At 37.6% G+C, this 20,756-nt stretch overlaps 1 protein-coding gene across 6 annotated transcripts in view; it reads right to left on the bottom strand.

Moving 5' to 3' along the window:
* Positions 1 to 20,756, bottom strand: part of STXBP5 (syntaxin binding protein 5) — a 99,960-nt gene that overhangs the window by 63,144 nt on the left and 16,060 nt on the right. For all 6 annotated transcript variants that reach the window (XM_032682462.1, XM_032682467.1, XM_032682463.1 and 3 more), the window contains exons 3-4: positions 9,489 to 9,570; positions 8,611 to 8,711 (exon numbers count right to left, since the gene is read on the bottom strand). In XM_032682462.1, the coding sequence (XP_032538353.1) occupies positions 8,611 to 8,711; positions 9,489 to 9,570 (183 nt within the window). The remainder of the gene's footprint in view (positions 1 to 8,610; positions 8,712 to 9,488; positions 9,571 to 20,756) is intronic.

Below are 20,756 nucleotides of genomic sequence, written 5' to 3'. Positions count from 1 at the left end.
CTTTTAAAGTGTGCTTTTTCCCAGTTTTATACAAGCAGAACAAGTCTTGTATGATTTTTCTATAAACAAAAAAATATTCTTAGAGCTTTTCTTTCACAGAACAACCAGTTAAATCCAAAAGGAATTTGCCACAATGATCTTGCTAGAAAAATCAACGTTTCTCCTCGAATGTAGGAAATGATACTCCATTTGCAAATAAAAATATTTACTGTTTCTTTATTTTCTTAATAGAAAAATTATGCCTTCCAACTTTCAGAAATTAAACTATATCTTGACCAAAGTGACTTACTTCAGATAACTGCATTTATTTTAGCAATTTACAGAGTAAAATTTCCAACATTAGAGTTCATGTACTGAGCTTGTCCCTTCACTGAGTAAGGCTTCACCTTAAATTATATAGATTTTAAACAACCTTGCAAGTTTTACAGCCCTCTTAAAAACTAAAAACCACCATCTGAATGGCCAGTGATGACATACTAGCATTGGTCATACAGGTTGCATTTGGTGGCCTTTTCTGTTCTGCTGAGAATTGGACTGAGGATTAAAGAGATTCAAACTCATTTTGGAGGATGGAAATCAAAGGTTAGAGTCTTCTTGGAAGTGATGCTATACTTGCTTATTTGACACTTGGCCAAGGACAGTATATATTTTTCTCTGAAAAAATGTAAATTTTTCTTTAAGAAACCTATCTTTTTGCCACAAGATTAGAATAATATACTTCATCCATAACATATTTTAAGATCAAGAGAAGTGAAAGTGGGCATTCACAAAAATCTTGTTGTTTCACAACATATATCAGAAGAATTACTACAGCAAGTGATAATAGAATTTCATTTTAGAGGAATTATAGAAATATTAAAGAACATGACTTATTAAATTAATATGTAAGTAAAAAAATTAGGTTTTTAAGAGAAATATTACAGAAAAATGATAGGTTGCTATCTTGACTGTATTATTAGGACAACAGAAATCCTTCTAAATTCATCTTTACCTTTCCTTAGTCTACTGCATTATGAAGCATTATACATTCTTCAGAATTTTCCATTGCTTTAACAGAGCACAATGACAAATACTATGAAGTATGACAAAGACTGATAACAGGTTTCATTGTTAAGCCACTAAAACTATTTCTAGTGCCTCAGGCTATCATTATAGGTCTGCAGTTATTGTAACTATACTACTTGCTCTGACTATTATTGTATAAGCAACATAAAAATTTTCTAGGTAGCAAAGCATTAAGCTACCACAGTTGTACTCTGCACTCCTTTATCTTCAACCTCTCATGCGTGAGAGAGGATAATGTAAAATTCAGAAGCTAAGAAGTTTAATTCTTATGCTAGCATGGATCCCACACCCATGGTTTCTTGTTAAAGCCTTCCAAGGTCTTAAAAAAATCAAGAACCAGTGTCAGAACGACATACTGTTGGAAGCAAGCAGTGGCTTTGATTCTGCCAGACTGCTGCAAAGGGTCTTTTTTCACACTGGTAACTGCAATTAGCTTAAAGTACCTACCTGTACAAAAAAAAGATTCAAAGACCAGAAGGCACATGCAGAGGAAGAAATCCTCTTCAGTGTATCTCAAAATTGTTCTACTAAAAGACTATGTGGGTAAATGCAATATATCACAGGAACTGAACCAGGTGCTTCAGTTTCATTTATATCCATAACAGCACTCCAAATGGTGCTTCTCCAAATATATTGGCTTAAACAGCTGCCTCTTAAGGCAGCTGAGAAATACTTAAGTTCAGTATCTGAGTTGTGGTAGACACTAGTGGTGTCAAGATGGAATAATGGGTAAACGTGTTAGAGAAAGCTACTCAAGTGTCTTGTGATGCCATGGTCTGGTTACTTTTTGAGTCATGTCAGACATACCAAGAGGAGTTCACAAATACGTAGTGCAGGGTATTTCATCAGTGGTAAGGAATCATCAGATCTTTAGGGTGTTTGGTGTGAATTCCTTCAATTCTGAAAATGTTTTTTTTCATTTTTGTATCAGTTGCCTCAAAAGGTATGTAGGAAGTCACAAACTCTGACTTAAAATAAATAAATGGTAGCTTTCCCACAGAAGACAGAAAAATTATGCTCGTTACAGATGAAGAAGTCTGTCAGATAGGCAGGGCTTAAAGATTAGAGGTGAAATTCTGCCCAAGAACAGTTGGTCATTATATGCCTCATACCACTGTGAAAGTCAGTGCGAAAGGAAAACAGCAAACAGGGCAACAGAGGCAATCTAAAAGCTGACTCTGAAATCTGAAATTCCTTAGTGACAGGATTCAGTACACTGGTTTGTCTCAGTGCCCAATGGCAGCAGAAGGCAACTGATGCAACTACAGTTCCATTGACCACACTTGCATGTGGAATTCTGCATAAACGCACGGCCTCAAGACAACACTTTTTAAAGGAATCTGATCTTCATGAAACAAACATTCACATCTATAGCAAATCCAGGGAGTCAATAAGTTCATCTTCTGCTAATTTCCTGAAAGAAGATCAAACTCCTAATTACATCATCTAGTGGTTCAACAAGTGAGTTATATTTTTAACCTCAGCAGCTAAAAGGCTTTATATGACACCGTCAAGGCAAATAGATATGGTGATAAACTCTTTTCACTCTAAAGAAAGTAATTTTAAAAAGGTTAAAAAAAAAAAAAACAAAACAAACCTTAGTTATGTGCGAGAAACTTAGTTGTGTTGTATATTAAACTTGTAGTCAATATATCATTGACTGCAAAGACTCCAAGTATTTAACTTCTCAGATCTATTGTTTTGGGTATGTATTTGCAATCTAGGGCAAAAGGGAAAAAGTCAGGCCTTAAAGGCTGAAGTGAAACAGTGATATTTATACAGAGAAGGGGGAAGAAAAAAACCACAGCCAGAAACACATAAACAATGTCTATCATTACCTGCTTTCACAGGTAAGAAAACCTGTATGTCCTTCTGCTATCCACAAAGTGGCAGAATTGGTCAGTTTATAAATTCAGTGAGGTGGAAGAAAATTCTTACAACTAACCTCTGCTAATGCACAGGCTGGGTACAAAATTACAGTATCTAACAAGGTAATATGTGTGACAACAGTAGTTTAAAGTCTTATTATTAATAAGAAGTAAATACAAGTGGGATTTTTCACTCTCCGTAGACAGAGTTTGTGTCTCAAGCACAATGATATAAGATCGGAGATATTTTAAGCATGATTTTGTAATTCCGAATTATGCAGTTTCATGTTGAGGAAAACTATTTAAATCTCACAGCACAGAAGCTGACATATTAAAAATTAAACTGCTATCAATGCATTCAGGGATCAATATGCAGAGCACTCACGCTAAACGCTCAGTTCTATTTTTATGCCATGATTCTGATTCTTGCTTTGTGACAGCATAAAGACATGTAAACTATTTCTTTTGGCATTACAAGAGGGAATGTCAGCTCAGGAAGGATGTCAAGTCTCGGATAACAAAACAAAGTTTTTGTACTTGTATATAAAGCTGATTTGCAGCAAAGGAATCTCAAATTTGTCATCCCATGCTACTTTTACTTTTTTTTTTTTTTTAATGAAGTTAGTCTGTTCCACCTTCTCAAACTTGGTGTTGATCTGTAGTGTGAAAGGTCAAACACGCATCACTAACCAGCCACGGACTTTCACAGATCCTGTTTAACAGTTCCTGTATTGTAGGAAACTAAAGCGAGATTAGGTACCTATCTCAACTTCCTTTCAATATTTATTCTAATAAGAGGTGTTAACTGCACTTACTTCAGAGCTAACCTAGCTTAACAATAGTATTTACTACTAAGTAAATTTAAACAAATTTGATGTGAAGCTTTCATTACATGTTAACACACAACAATTTTACTATGCTTAGGATATTTTTACATAGATATGTAGATGACAAAGAAACTAGTTTGTGATTCACTGAAGATATCTTAGGAAAATACAAAAGCTAGGCTACTAAGTAAGTTCACACTTCAAAATTATGCATTCTGAAAAGAGGTACTACTTAGGACACTTCTAACTCACATGACAAGTCACACACGCAACTGTTCCCCATATAAGCATCATTATGCATTTTTGTCCTGGCCCCTACACACTGATTCCCACAGTCAAGGAACAGCAGCCAAATATGACCTTGGTTTACTATCTCCTAACTCTTGTTTGGTAACCAGAACATGAAGCAGCTGGAAACCCCCACAAATGCAACAAACAGAGGCCAAAAGAAGTTGACTGTAGTCACGGGATGGATTGTGGTGCTGCATTCTCTGCTTCCCCCCACTCAGGCCACACTATGATCTGAGAAATGCTCATTAGGCCTCGGCCTTGATGAAGTGCACTTGTACTAAGCCCCCCTTAAGCTTATCAGAAACACTGTCTGTTCCCAGGAACTAACATGTATTTAATGAGCACCTGTTTTTAACAAATAGTCTTGGAAATTCATTTTTCTTGTGTGACTAACAACCCAAGTAGAATAATATTTTTGTTGTTGAATCTTCAAAGAAAGTTATCGACTCAATTAACAGCCAGGACGGAAAATTACTATGACTAAAGCCCACTCTCTCGCAACCCTATAAGGAGTGCTCCAAAATGAGACCCTTTTGAACTCTTGATTATAAGAGGTTAATGTATATTAAAGCCCACTCTCTAATGACCCTGTAAATAGCAGTTCAAAGTGAGATCCTTTTGAGCTCTCAATTCCCAGAAGATAAGGAGCTAATGTGTATGTCTCAAACACCGATAACCAGACGGCTGTGGAGCCAGCCAAGGACTGTTAGTAACTAACAGACAAGAATTGTTGGTAATAATCAAGGACTATTGGTATTAACACACCATGAGAAAGAATAAGATTTGGCTGGAGAAGGGGGGCCAGGTGGAGGTACAGAAGCACTTTTCCTTTAAAAAGAACCACAACATAGTATAGTGGAAGCACAGGAATGAGTGGCAGGCAGTGAACATGGACTATAGGGTGAGATTAAGACTACCAAAGACCCCTGAAGCCCTCTGACCCATTTCCAGAAAGGCCTGAAAGAACAGACTATGCATGATAACTAATTTACACAGAAAGCATGAAACCTATCTTTGGGGTAGAGAAGCCCGTCCATAAAAAGGAACTCCCCCAAACCCAGGCAGTGCCCCCAGGATCCTGAATGTCTCAACAGCCAGACTGAAGCAGCTGGATCAAAACTTATCACCTGGATTGACGCTGAAACCAGGATTGACATGCCATCAGATGGATTGATGCTGGAATGACTGCTGATCTCTTTCTATCTTTTCTCCTCTTTTTCTTTCTTAAATTCTCTCTTTTTCCCCTCTCTTTTCCTCTTTCTTTATTCACCCCTTTAACTCCTCTCTTCCCTCTCACCCTACCCCTATATCCAAAACTGACAGCCATGTGCTTATATAGTAGGTCAGGGACTAATATACCCATTTCCATGCTAACTGTGTAATTTGCTAATAAAACTCTGATTGTTTGCGGACCCTCTGACTTTTGTTGTTCCTTTCAACAATGAGCATTTATGAATCTTAGGTGCTCCCTTCCTCTTAAGGATGTGTTCTTGCAGAGAAGACCCAGTTTTATTTGTGAATGCTCTTCTCAATAAAATTAGTAGTTAATATACCTCATAACTGACCTAAGCAAAGTCCATTTACTTCAATTTCATAGAACATACTGAAGCTATTAGGTATAATTGATCACTAAGAACTCCTAGTGTTTTAAGGGCATCTCTTTAGAATTATTCAAGAGTGAATTTTTTGCAGTTCTCTCAAGTTCAAATCAAAATAATTTCCTGGTAATGTGATTACATATTATTGTTTAACCCTGTATTCTATAAACTAGTTGAATGAAAACAGAATATTTTAAAACACTTAACAGTCATCCAGCATGACCTAAGTGGCTATGCCAACGTACAGATCTGGGATCTTAAGTGTTCTGGCTACTTTTATATGTTATTGTAATGGATATGTCAAGATTAAAATTGCTAGAAGAATAAGCCCTTGTCTCAAACTATACTGACACCACTCATGGTGACTATGGTGCTCTCATTACCTATCTTCGCAGAAAAAAACCAGTACTCTGCCCAAAATTAATAACTAATACAGCCACTAAAGTGACATCAGTGACCTAGAATCCTTTCTACCCCTACTCCTCTTTCTGATAAGAGTTCTGTCTGATAAGACATAGTTCAAGTCCTGTGACATGTTTTGCTATTGACATCACCACATTTACAGAAAAAGGACAGTTAAAAACTTTCACTCTGCTTAACCAAAGATACCCATACATCTAAAACTCTAAGCCAGTTTGCAACAGATTTGCACACAATCAGAATCACCTCCTCAGATACCTGTTTTAAAGCATTAGTTAGAAGCCAATGTTTCAGGCTGCAAATCATAATTTCATATTGACACTTAAGTAGGTGTTACAAGAGAAAAGTCATTAAAAAAAAAAGGAAGAGAGAGGGAGTAAAATTCAGTATGGATACACTATCTTCCACACTTGGACAATCCTCATTAAACTAGCGGTTGTAAATTGCATTTCTCTCCATTTGACTTTTATGCTGCATAAAGGAACACTGTCACTCCCTTGGGCAAAGAATTTTGCACTGTCAACAAAGCTTTCTGTTTTCTGTGTAACAGTTCAGAATCACGCAATGCTTTGGGTTTGAAGGGGCCTTTAAATACCAGTTAGTCCAATCCACTTGCTCTGGGCAGGGACATCTTTCAGAATATCAAAGCCCATCCAACCTGTTCTTGAACACTTCAAGGGATAGGGCATCCACTGCTTTTCTGAGCAATTTGTTATAGCATCTCACCATCCTCACAGCGAACAATTTCTTTCTAATAGAATCATAGAATCAGACAGGTTAGAAAGGACCTCTGAGATCATCAAGTCCAACCCTTGATCCACTACCACCACAGTTGCTAGACCATGGCACTAAGTGCCACATCCAGCCTCATCTTAAAAACCTCCAGGGATGGTGAATCCACCACCTCCCTGGGCAGCCCATTCCAATGTCTGATTACCCTCTCTGTAAAGAATTTCTTTCTAATGTCTAACCTAAACCTCCCCTGGCACAGCTTAAGGCCATGCCCTCTTGTCCTACTGCTGGTTGCCTGGGAGAAAAGACTGATGCCCACTTGACTACAATCTCCTCTCAGGTAGTTGTAGAGAGTGATGAGGTCTCCCCTGAGCCTCCTCTTCTCCAGGCTAAACAACCCCAACTCTCTCAGCCTCTCCTCACAGGACTTGTGCTCGAGTCCCTTCACCAGCCTTGTTGCTCTTCTCTGGACCTGCTCCAGCACCTCAATATCCTTCCTGAACTGAGGGGCCCAGAACTGGACACAGTACTCCAGGTGAGGTCTCACCAGCTCTGAGTACAGGGGCAGAATCACTTCCCTGGACCTGTTGGCCACACTGTTCCTGATCCAGGCCAGGATGCCATTGGCCTTCTTGGCCACCTGGGCACACTGCTGGCTCATGTTCAGCCCCCTGTCAATCAGCACTCCCAGGTCCCTTTCTGCCTGGCTGCTCTCCAGCCACTCTGTCCCCAGCCTATACTTAATCTAAATCTTGCAGTTTAAAGCTGTTACCCCCTGTCCTATCCCTAAAGACCCCATTAAAAAGTTTAGGCACTGTGATCTTAGAAACAACTTCAAAAAGGACTTAGAATCACTTAGTCCTTTACGCAAAAAAAACCCCAGTAATCTGCATTTATGTTATTTCTGACAAACTGTTTATAACCTGTTCTTTAAAACTACAAGGTTACTACATAACCCAACCAACAGTTTGTTTAGCACTATGTATGACACTGCATTAGAGGGTATTATATAACTATTTAACTTACCTCTTTCTGTTGCTATCCATTACTTAAAGCTTATTACTTCCTGCTCTATTCAACAGAGATACAAGTCACAGATTATTCTGTGTTCTTGCTAGTATCCTTTGAGCTCTCCAAGCAGTCCATCTCTAATGCATACTCCTCAAAAGCAAACACAGCATTCCAGTTGAGACTTTATACATACTGGAAAAAAAGGGCTGCTTCCTAAAAAGGAAGTACTACTTGCAATTAAAAGAGGACTTTTTTTTTCCAGACATTTAATCAGCAGAATTTTAGAAGTTTAATCTTAAAAGTCTCCCTAGAATGTTTAAAATGCTGTTACTTGAGTCTCAAATGTGTTAGTCAAAATGCAAGTTGTTTTCAGCTTCTCTGACACACACAAGAGCTCTAACACTGCAGAACTTCAATTTGTCATGAAGGGAGAAAACTTCCAGGTAAAAAATTGAACTAGTACTCCTGTTGTCTTTTGTTGGTGCATACATTTCCTCTTGTTCCAAAATTACTTTGAAGACATACATTCAAAGTATTCTATTCCTCCACATTTTAAAGATGTGAAAACTGATGTTCAACAATGCAATATGTAAAGTAATAGAAAAATAATCTCAGTTTAGGTGAGCAGTGTGTCTACTCACAAGTACTATTGGCCCTAACAGACTGAAATTCAAGCCCAGTGCAAATCCGGTTTCAATTATTTAAGAAGTTATGAATTGGACTGCATTAATAAATCTGATCTTACAATAGGACGTAGTGTGATGCTAAGGGGCAAGGCAATAATAACCCAATCCCTACCGTTCTCGGTTGAATTTGAGTGAATGAAGTATAGCAGGTCTCTTCTGACGCAAGTTCCACAGGTGTAAGGTATCGTCAGCCAAGGCACTCACAAGAGCTCCCTATGAGAAATAAAAAGCTTTAGTCAACTTGTTTTCATATCCCTAGTAACAGCACATCATCACAGGGGAAATATATCATGTATTTACCACCAGGATGAAAAAAAATTATAAGCAGGATATAGTAGGAATGAGGTAACTGATGTGATCACATGTTCAGCTTGCTCACATTTGGCTCAGAGCTATACTGAGAGGTGATGGGGAAGGAGCTTTTTCCAGTGTGTGCACATCAATTCCCTCATGCCCATGTCTGTAAAGAAATCAAACAATGAACTCAACTGCTAATATCTATGTGCTGACAAAGCTAGTGATGTCGCTCTTCAAATCTGTCCCTAGCTAACTCAAGTACAGCACTGCTGCCAGATGTCAGATGCTACATCCCTATAAACACACACCTGAACTTGAGGGAACATTATTCAGCTCATGTCTAAAACAGTAACTCTATCAAAATAAAATGAACTACCTAGTGAAACTGGTAGTACTATGGAAAAAGTACTTTATCACTTCTACAGATAAGTTGCAATGTTCAACAACATGAAAAGATATTCCTATGAAGTTCTCGCTTATTACAAAAAAGAGCACTCTAGAGACAAAGATATTTTCAGCAGTTAGTCAAGCATTTTCTAAAACTAAAAAAGTTAATTTATTTATAATTGTTTTTACTGTTTGTCATTCACGCTAAGTCATTTGTATTAGCTAACTTTTATGTTTGCTTAATGAGAAATTAAAGAAAATACATTCTGTATCTTCTTTGAATTATGCATACATCATTTTACTAACCTCATTAATCAGGAACTGAAGCTGGATTACTGCAGCTCCACTATCATGTTGGCAGTAGCATTCAACTCCTGGCCGACCAAAGCTGGAATTGGTACCATTAAGGAATAATTTGTTGCATGTAACAGAAACAAACGCACACCACAAGCAACATTTTCACTTTCACTAATATCACATTCACACAGGCTGACATCCTACTTCTAGCTAGGGTACTCAAAATATTTAACCACACAGAGCAGAGTGGTCATGAAAACAGTAATTCATAAAAGCCACAAAGTAACACAAAGAAATTAAAAGGCACACCTTGAAATACAAAAAAATTAAAAGGTACACCTTGAAATATAAAAAAATATGCTTAACTTATTGTTATTTAAGAGATTCTTCATCATAGAGAACATAATATTAAGTTCTTTTAACAGTGTTAAATATCAGAACTAGAATAAAATGAAGTTAATCCAAATAAGTATCATAAAACAAATGATTACATTTTTCAAGTGCTTTTCAAGATCCTTCTCTCCTTTTTTTAAACATTACCTACAGAAGGAAGAGCTCAATAATGCAAGGCATGTTAAAAAAAGTCTGCTGTGACAGAGATGAAAAGATCAGTAGTCAAAATACAGAAGAGTCAATAGAAAATTATGTACAAATTAAGTTTCCAGGATCTCTGTATCAAGACTTCTGGATTCACACCAGCTATGAGATAAAAGCTTGCTCATTTTCTCTCTCACTCTTAGATCAGTCCTATACTTCCATAATGAGTATTGATAGAAGCAGCAGCAACACTGGTTCTTTCAGTTCTCCATAGTTGATTCATTTATTAGCTGCAAAGATTATGTATTTCAAATGTGATTATCCACTTGTTTTTGATACAAAATTAAGTAAGTTCTCTAGGAGACAGAGCAGAAATGAATTATGCGAAGTGGTCAGCATTTCATCATCATAGTTTGCCCATGGTTTCTGGAGTATAATTTGTCAGGGCTGAGCAACTCTTCTTTTAAACAGGCATCATAGCTTTTGGAAGAAAGGAAATCGTCCCAAAGTTGTATTAAAAACAGAGAATATTATGTACAATTTTTTTTCTCTCAGTACATGATAGAAATTAATAAAACAGTACAATTCACACCCATTCTGCAAGTTTTCAATTTTCTGAGAAATTGCTGATCAAAACCAACGTGGATACAAATACTCACAAAAGATATGTGCATTCATGCTAGAGACAGCTGAAAGGCTGGAAAGAGTATTAGGTTGCATGTAAATCAAAACTCAAACACATCTCCTGCTCAGCCTCTAAGCTGGTGAAATAAAATGTAAGTAGAACAACAGTGAGGAAAAGTCTGCTTCAATGCACTGTGATATTTTAACTTTTAAACTTAAATAATTCTTCTAGAATTCTAATGAGTCTGCATAACATCCAGCTAAGTGATGAGATACACACTAAACAGATGTTGAATAATCCAGCAAACTTAATACCAGCTTTCTTCCCCAAACAGAATTAGTAGCTTAATTTTGTTCTGGCATGGAAGGACTTAGAGTCAGGTTGCCTCGCCTGGTTTTTTTTGCTTTTATTTTACATTCTTAGCAATATGGTTATTTACAAAGCAGTCATCTGTATTCCAGTCACAGTTTACAGCTTTAAAAAAAAAAGAGCGGAGGGGGTGTTGTCCCCATAAGTGATACCTTCCTACACAAACTCAGGATACTTTTAATGCGAAGTCGTTGCTTTTACATTAACTATGGATTGACTACACAAATTGCCAGACTGGAAAAAACCCACAAGAAATACCATAAGTTTCAGAGTTGATTGGCTTCAGCCTTGTTCATGCATCTGTATTCACTTGAATTAATAATTATTTGCAGAAATAGATGAAAAGCAATTTCCAAATGTGAAATTCTGATTCCTGTTATTTATCTGCACTGACACAAGTAGTTTTCTAATAAAAGAAGATTTTCCCAGCCTGCCCCCTGAACATCAGCTTTCAACACAATTAAATGTAAACCTTGTTCATTCATCCACCCAGAGTTTATTTGGAATTGAGGCTCTACAGCTACCTTACCTCAAAACCAGAGGAGTACAACCCAGAAAAAACCAGAAAGCCCACAGATTCCTTAGGTTACTTCCCCTTTCAAATTCTATACTTCAAATGTTTTCTGGAAGCACTTCTGAAGCAAATATTTCTAGAAGCACTGTTACAGTTGGTCAGTAAAAATTTCAAGATTAAGAATGCTTCAATGTTTCCTTAAACAAAAAATTCTTTTACATTTTCCAGGACACCTGAACCGTTCTTCCAGAAATCCGTAAATATGCAGCACTGGGAATAAGATTACACAGCTTTAAATATGCAGAGCAAATTTCTCTGACAAATTAGTGAAGATCTGAAAATAGAGTTTGGTCTCTTCTATAGTGCTTACTGTTACTAAAAAAAAAAAAAAAAAGTCCTTGCAGCTACTCTTACTTAGTTCCTTTGCTGAAGGATTATGTCATCTTCACTTTTTCACCTAGTAGCTAAAATTATTCTTCTCATCTCAAATTAATATCATCCTCCTAACCAGCATTAATCTTCTTTTCTAAAGCAATGCAAAGCCTCCCAGTTTTGCGGGGTATGCTGAGTTGAAAAAGCATGTCAATTAAATCCTGACTGTAGAAGGATAATACACGCCTGTTTCAGTACATGTGAAGCACTTCTCAAACACACAAAACAGGCAGCAAGCCAGGGAATGCAGTTTGCCCAAATCCTCTATACTTGTGTATGTGTCCTGAAGGCAAGAGAGCTCACTGTGCTAAGAAGTGATCGTCTACTATATAGCGGTTCCCAAACCAGGCAAAAATTATAATGAATAATGACAAGATGGGCAAAGCATTTTAATTCTGTAGACAAGAAAAACTCTCTGCCAAAGCCCTAGAATAGCTCCGGAGGAAATACTCTGCTCTGAGCAGTTTTCTAATCAAAGACCCATTCCTTCTTCTTTCACGTCCAAGCAGTTCATTCTACTATTTCTGCTTCAACCCCTGTTCCAAATATTAAGAAATCGGATAAATTAATAGCAAGGTGTACTTTTGAATATTGCTTCTGTGTTCCCCACCGCCACTTGGAAATTAAACCTGGAAAACATTAGTATTTCATTGTCTTCACTGCACGTTTTCTGAAAAAAAAACAAGAGACAACAGCTGTGCCTGAGAGAAGGAAGAGAGAACATACTCATGTCCTAACAACAGTGTTCATTTTCATAACTGCTAGAAGTGTAGGTCATACATAGGAAGAGCACATTAGGACCTTAATTTAATATCACATAATAACACTGATTTTAGTTTCATTTATGAGAAAAGGCAACATTTCCAAAAGATATTTTTTCAAACAAGTTTCAGACTTATGTTTACACTTCAAGCATTTGCATTAGCAACATGCAAGTTTTCTCTGCAAAGTACTCTTTTTTTTTAAAGTTATTACTCTTATTTATAGCTTATCTACATGGGAGCAACTTTGTGCACATTGCCCTTAGAAATCACGTTTGAAAGAGAAAATTAATTCCAGAATAATTATGAAAATGACAGAAGAACAGTCTTCTTTTAATTCTTTAGTTACTCTAAGTAGATCTAGGGGATATTGGGAGACTCTTCATTTGTGGTTGACCCATCTGACATCAGAGACAGTTGAAAAAATTGTAGGTATCAATTCAATACTTAGCATAAGGCAGTTAACACAGAATCATTTAGGTTGAAAAAACCTTTACGTTCATCAGGTCCAACCTTTGACGGATCACCACCTTGCCAACCAGACCGTGGCACTAAGTGCCACATACAGTCATTTCTTGAACACCTCCAGGAATGGTGACTCTACCACCTCCCTGGGCAGTCCATTCCCATGTTTAATAACCTTTTCCATTATGAAATTCCTCCTGACATGCAACCTGAACCTGCCCTGGTGCAGCTTGAGGCCATGTCCTCCTTTCCTGTCACTAGTTGCCTGGGAGAAGAGGCTGACCCCCACCTGGCTACAACCTCCTTTCAGGTGGTTGTAGAAAGTGATAAGGTCTCCCATGAGCCTCCTTTCCTCCAGCCTAAACAACCCCAGCTCCCTCAGCTGCTTTTCACAGGACTTGTGCTCTATTCTCTTCTCTGGATGCACTCCAGCCCCTCAAGGTCTTTCTTGCAGTGAGGGGCCCAGAACTGGACACAGTACTCAAGATGTGACCTCACCAATTCTGAGTACACTGCTCTAGTCCTACTGGCCACACTATTTTTCATACAAGCCAGGATGCCATTGGCTTTTTTGGCTTCTGTTCAGATGGCTGTCGGATCACATCCCCAGGTCCTTTTCTGCTGAGCAGCTTTCCAGCCACTTTTCCCCAAGCCTGTAGCACTGCATGGGGTTGTTGTGGCCAAAGTGTAGTACCTTGCCCCAGCCTTGCTGAACTCATACCATTGGCCTCAGTCCATCAATCCAGTCTGTTCAGATCCCTCTGCAGAGCCTTCCTGCCTTCCAGCAGATCAACATTCCTACCCAACTCAGTGTTGTCCTCAAACTTACTGATAGTACACCCAATTCCCTCATCCAGATCATCAGTAAAGATATTAAACAGAGCTGGCCCCAACACTAAGCCCCACTAGTGACCAGCCACCAACTGGATATGACACCATTCAACACCACTCTCTGGACCTGGTCAGCCAGCCAGTTTTTAACCCAGCAAAGAGTGCACCTGTCCAAGCCATGAGCAGTCAGTTTCTCCAGGAGAATGTGGTGGGAAACAGTGTCAAAGGTTTTACTTAAGTCCTTAAGTACTTAAGGCAAACAACATCCACGGCCTTTCCTTCATCCACTAGGTGGGTCACCTGATCACAAAAGGAGATCAGATTGATCAGGCAGAACCTGCCTTTCCTAAACCCATGCTGGCTGGTCCTGACCCCTTGGTTGTCCTGTATGTGCCATGTGTGATCACTCTCAAGATTATCAGTTCCATAAACTTCCTGGACACCAGGGTCAGGCCAACAGGCTTTAGTTCCCCAGAGCCTCCTTTCAGCCCATCCTGTGGATGGGTGTTACATTGGCCAACCTCCAGTTGACCTCACTGGTTAGCCAGGACTGATGATAAATGATGGAGAGTGGCTTAGCAAGCTCTTCCGACAACTCTCTCAGTACCCTTGGATGAATCTCATCCAGTCCCATAGACTTATAAGTGCCTAAATGGCTCAGGAGGTCGCTAACTACTTCCTCCTGTATTACTGAGGGTCTATTCTGCTTCCTTTCCATTTTCTAACAACAACAAATAGGAGTCAAAGCTCTTCTTAAACTTCAAAGTTGCTTAAATAAAAATGCACAGATACAGCATTTCCCAAACAGCTACAAAAAGTGTCAGCAAATTTTCTGTAGAGGCTGTATTTGGTAGAATTTTTCTCAGAGCTGCCAGTGAGAGGCAATCGTTCATTGGAACAAGACATAATTGAGAAGTACAAACGCAAACAGGACGAAAAAAACCAAACCCTGTGATTTAAAATTAAACAAGAAACAAAATTTGTTTTAATGATAAGTTTCTATATGCACAATTCACAGATGGCAAAGCATGCTGTTAAATGAAGAGGTAAAAACATCAATTTAGACCAAACAACAAGAAACTAAAAGGGCTGCAGGCTTTCCTTATTTTACTCGCTTTGCTTTCTGATACAGATTCTATTACTTTAGTCTAAAGGCTGTATTTCAGCACTAACAGTGCAAAGAAGGTGACTAATCCAGTATTTTGTTCTCGGTGGGATGGAAGAGAAGGAGAGCAGTAGAACACAAGGGGAAGAGTAGGACACTGTTACAACTGTTTCTGTTACCCTGTTTCTTCTGACTACACCAGATGCAGTGAAATAGGTGAAATGTTAATTCACTTAAGTTTTTCAAAGACTACATACGCAAGAATAAATCCAGGAAATAATTATGCATTTTTTAAGAACTCCATCAAAATTCAGAAGTAAAATCTTTGTATTCTGTTGCAGGCTTTAAAGTACTGCTCATCTGTCATCCATTTAATCCAGTTTAATTCTCATGTCAAATTTTAACGTGTTATTACTGATTTCCTACCTCATCCATCCTTTTGGTAGCACCTACTATATCATAACATTAATAGTTAGCCAGGCTTTTCCTCTTACATCCACAGTTTCTTGTCCAAGAATGCTCCAAGGTATACTTGGAATAAGAATGATGTTTTTTCCCAGAGTCCAGATACTTTGTACGGACATTGCCAAGAGCAGCATTATCAAATGTAATGTTCTAGAACTAGATGCTAAGTGAATTTATATACTTATTTAACTTATGAAAGCATAAATAACCATAGATATTATCTAATAAAAGGACAATTAAACATCTTCAAAGAACATTGCCAATCCTTGCCCAATTCTTTATTGTCCATCAATACCAATTGACCTTTATCACTCAATTTGTGTATGAGGCTTAAATCTACCCTTCTGCTTCTCACGCCATTTTGCATTGTACCAATGATGGTGCTAAAATAACTTCCTCTTCTAAACATCCTTTTGAAGAAAGTTTCTTTCATCACTGGAAGTTTTATCAATACAGTGATGCAGGTATACCATGTGTTTGCTTACACAGCTTTTTGAAGTAGTTACCAGCAAAGTCACTTGTCGAAGCACTAAGAGAGTCATAGATTAGAAGTACCAACATTTCCATGGTATAGACAAGGAGAAACTCAGACCCCAAATTAAGGTGGTAGGTACAAGTTTAACTCTTCTGTCTATACCAACTTGATATTACAATCTGTCCCCAGACTCACAGAAGTCACAAGCTGTAAAATCTTCCAAATACCCAAAGTGATGTTCACAGGCAGTACTGCTGTTATTGCTTTTTAAGTATTTCAGCTAGCAGTGTCTAAATGCCAAAAATACAAATGAAATGCAATAAATGGGTCTTAAGAGAAAGTTTCCCTTGTCTGCTCAAAGGCAAAAGTAGAAACATCTTAAATATTCTTCATTCAAAATGACACTAAATAATTTTAAAATTAGCCTCAAGCATACATAAGTGATCAATAGCTATCCTTTAATTGGTACTCTAAGTATTTTGTAACACATTCTTTCTAAGACGAGTATTTTCCATTTTATTTTAAGACTCCTCAGGTTCCACTACAGCATAATGTTTAGTTTTGCATATCACCAAAGGACTGAGAAACTTATTATTTCACTACTATCAAAGTAGTAGTGACAATTTTATAAGTTTGCTCAAAATTACCATCACAAGTAAATTAAGGTACAATTCAAACAACTCAGTAGATGGCACTCTTCCACCAAAATCAAAAGAGGAAACTATGTCCTCACATAAATAATGGGTACCATGGAGCTGGAACTCTTATTTTAAATATGCAAACCCATTGCCTGGTCATTAGAGTGTCTTATATTTTTTTGTGCTTTTCACAGAACATGGAAAAATATATACCAAAACATTAAAATAAATTACTGTTTTGTTGAAATACCCGTAATTTTACTCAGCTATTTTGTCCAGAAATTTGTGCTATTACATATAGCTCCACTTCACACCACAAAAACAGCTGCATATCAGTGTTGCATGGAGCAGTATTTTTATGGTTTGTATTTACCAGAAATCCAACTTGACATGGACTATTAAAAGGTTGACATCGTCCCCAGAAGTTGCTTATGCAACCTCAATTCACATCTCCTCAAATGCATGATGGTAATTTATTTTTAAAAGCTAATGCGCTAGCTCAATATCAATTGTAAATGTTTTGCACTATTTAGCTTAAATTTTATCTAAAAATGTCAAAAAGATGAGTGGTCATTAACGAAACCTACATTGCCAGATTAAAAAGAAAACCCCCAGCATTAAAACATGCCATTCTTCAATATTATTAAGATGTAAACCCTAGCTTTAAAAATAACGCTACTTATTCCATCTTAACTCTTCTTTTAAAAGTTGTGTTCCAGGTGCCACCTTAGATACTATAGTTTGCTATTTCTCATTGTACTAGAGGACTTCAGATGGGTCCTTTCTTTGGCCCTAAGAAATGCACCACTCAACAGTGCTAAAGAGTTCCCATGAGAGCATAAACACAGAGCTTCTGTTTTGTACAAGCTGTGGATGTCAGAAGCAAAATGCTTTTATTAGCACTGGGAAGGGAATAATTCAAACAGTGTTACAAGATTTCCAAGCACATGCAGCCCAGTTTAATACTACAAGATGGAAAACAGATCATCAACAGAAAAGCACACGGTTCAAGTTAGTTCTCCTATACATCCTTCCTGCAGATAATAGTTTGCTGTAAATTTTATTAAAATAGGAAGCTGATAAGAGGGGAGAAACCCAGATTAGGCCCATAACCCATCCAAAGCATTACCTCAACATCCTAAAACAAGAAACTCTGTATAAAATGGTGCATGCAATCACAGGAAGCATTTCCAAAGTTACATAACACAGGTAATAATACTACAAGATTGAATCATATGATAGCAGGTTTCACAGGCAAAATGCCTGTCTTTCCTCCAGATGAAAGTATCCAAAATAATGGATATCCATATATTGCAACTCACTTCCCGTAACTGTTCCAGTTCCAAGGGAAGAGGAAACCCCATTCTTTTCATATGATGGCTTGAAGGAAGTGCCATATACAGCAAAGTATTGCTCCAAGCCCCTCAAAGACACCTGTATTGCTTCAAGCCCCTCAAAGAGCTATAGCTGTTTATGCTGCTCAGCACTTCTAAGTTTTTTCCACAATCCTGTAGCTTAACAGAAATATCCAGCAATATTTCTGCATGAATAAGATAATCTTATGAAAAAATACAAGCACTGGAATTTAATAATTTGACCTCTGATTTATTAGAAGCAAGGAAAGGGTCAAGGGGCTTGGTGGTTTAAAGAAACCTGAGTATTTGTGTTCACTTGCCGCATAGTGAAGGAAAGGCTACAGAAACGGTAGGGGTTTTCCTTTCCATACACCACTTCCATCTCCTTCACTACCACTCTGCTTCCCAAATGCCAAGAGAAGACATTCACATTTCCACTGCTGTTCCTCTCACTTTTTTTTAAATGGTAAAGAGAAGGCAAGGTTAAGAGCAACTCTATGCAAGATTTGCTTGAAGATTTGCTTCAGAAAATTACCACCTTCAAAATGACTGTTGTTAAATACAAAACAAAGTCTGAACTATTTTTTTGAAGTAATTTGATTCCCACTGGAATCATCAGCAACTTATGTACACAAGAACCACTTCAAGAAAGTGAAATGGTTGCTGCTTAGTTAAAAGATATTTGAAAACCTAATAATCATGCATATTCCAAAAAAGTAACCTCTATCATCACCAGGAGTCACAGTACTACCTCCACAAAGAAAATTAAAACAAGACCAAAAAAAAAAAAAAAAACCTAAAAAAATCAAGCAATCACTGTTTCAGGTACACTACAACCACAGTCCAGACCTTTATTGAGGTTTTAATGTTGAACAGATGGGGTTTCCTACCTTCTCTAGGGAAGTTTTCAGCTGTGGAAAAGAGCACTTCAGAAATGCCATAGCATGAAAATATCCAGGAGTTCAGACAAAAGTCTGGAACAGGACTCTTCACTCTTCTAAGCAGCAAATCCAGATAATTAAAATGAATGTGGCATTGTAGCCTCATCGGTTCAGACCTTCTTTGAGCCAGGAGAACTTGCATTTTTACAGTGTAAATCAGTTCTTAAAGTGTTTTGATTAAAATATTTGCTTTAATGTTTTGAGTGTCAGACAGCTTTTTCTATTCAGCAATAGAGAAAATTAAATTAGTTTTGGAAGTTCACTTCTGTAACACCTTCCATCAAAAATACAAGAGGAAAACAGATGTAATCATCAGCCAGCTACTATAACTCACTAGAAGCTGTAACCTCTAGAATTTTATATATGCTCTGCATGATGAGGAGTAAAAACACATGAAGCTCAGATATAAGCTGGAATAGTAAGAATTTAAGTTAATATCTTTCAGACAAAAGTCACCTGTGATGTTCCTCTTAAACATTTACTAGGGAAAAAAAACCAAAACAAACACGGAGGAAAAAAACTATTATTTCCAAGATATTGCTAGAAAAGTTTGAAGAGAGTAACACCACCTTTACAAGGTACCATTCAAAGTTTATTTCTTCTTTCAAATGTTAGCATACCAGAATGGCAATCTTAAACAGGAACAAATAATCCCACTGTATATTTACAGTGGTCAATAGCTCTGTGTGAATTAAAAAAAAAAAAAAAAAAATTGAAGAGTTAGACTTCCTGATGGTAAAGAATTCCACCAGAACTAAGTTCAAGTCACATACATATTATGAGAAAAAGCTAAGCATATTTTTCCTTATAAAAAGAGAACCTTTTCTGGCCAGCTGCATGGAGATTCCCTTTAGTTCTTTGAAGCATTACAAGTCTGGACACGTTTTGCCTACAACATATCCCAACTTCTTTTGCAACAAAGGACTATAAAACCTCCTGATTGATACATGGAGGTTGTAGCCAGGTGGGTGTTGGTCTCTTCTCCCAGGCAACCAGCAGTAGGACAAGAGGGCAGGGTCTTAAGCTGTGCCAGGGGAGGTTTAGGTGGGATATTAGGAAGAAATTTTTTACAGAGAGGGGAATCAGCCATTGGAATGGGCTGCCCAGGGAGGTGGTGAATTCACCATCCCTGGAGGTTTTTAAGATGAGACTGGATGTGGCACTTAGTGCCATGGCCTAGTAACCACGGTGGTGTTGGATCAAGGGTTGGACTTGATGATCTCAGAGGTCTTTTCCAACCTGGTTGATTCTATGATTCTAAAGCATTGCAACCTGAAGTCTGATTATTACTCATTTTTTCCGCTAATACGCAGGTTCCCAACAGCTGAAAGCTGTTGTTCTAGGAACAGCTGAAAGAACTAGGATATTGAAACAAGAATCACCTACAGTTTCCCACACACATTCAGTCTGACTCTTTAAAATTTGTGAGTCTGACAGCCTTTAAATTCACCATGAGGTAACAAAACTGCAGAGTCAGGAGAAAAACATTTCAACAGAAACCCCTCCTCACAAACTACATATATACACAAACTTGATCCTCTTGAAGCAAAGAAGAGGAAAGAGTTAAATCATTCACCCCAGATCATCAGAGACCCAGATAGATACATTCTTGGAAACTATTCACAGACAAGGGCTATAATTTACACTAGTAGCAGCACTGTACTATAAAGCATACCTGAAAAACTGTAAAGTAGTACTTTTTAAGAATTATTTTCTGAGAAAAAGAAACCAGTCATACAGACACTGAGAACTGTATATGTTTAA

Source organism: Chiroxiphia lanceolata, chromosome 3 (genome assembly GCF_009829145.1).
Source record: "Chiroxiphia lanceolata isolate bChiLan1 chromosome 3, bChiLan1.pri, whole genome shotgun sequence".
Lineage (NCBI taxonomy): Eukaryota > Metazoa > Chordata > Aves > Passeriformes > Pipridae > Chiroxiphia > Chiroxiphia lanceolata.
This window is presented reverse-complemented; position numbering and strand designations above follow the sequence as displayed.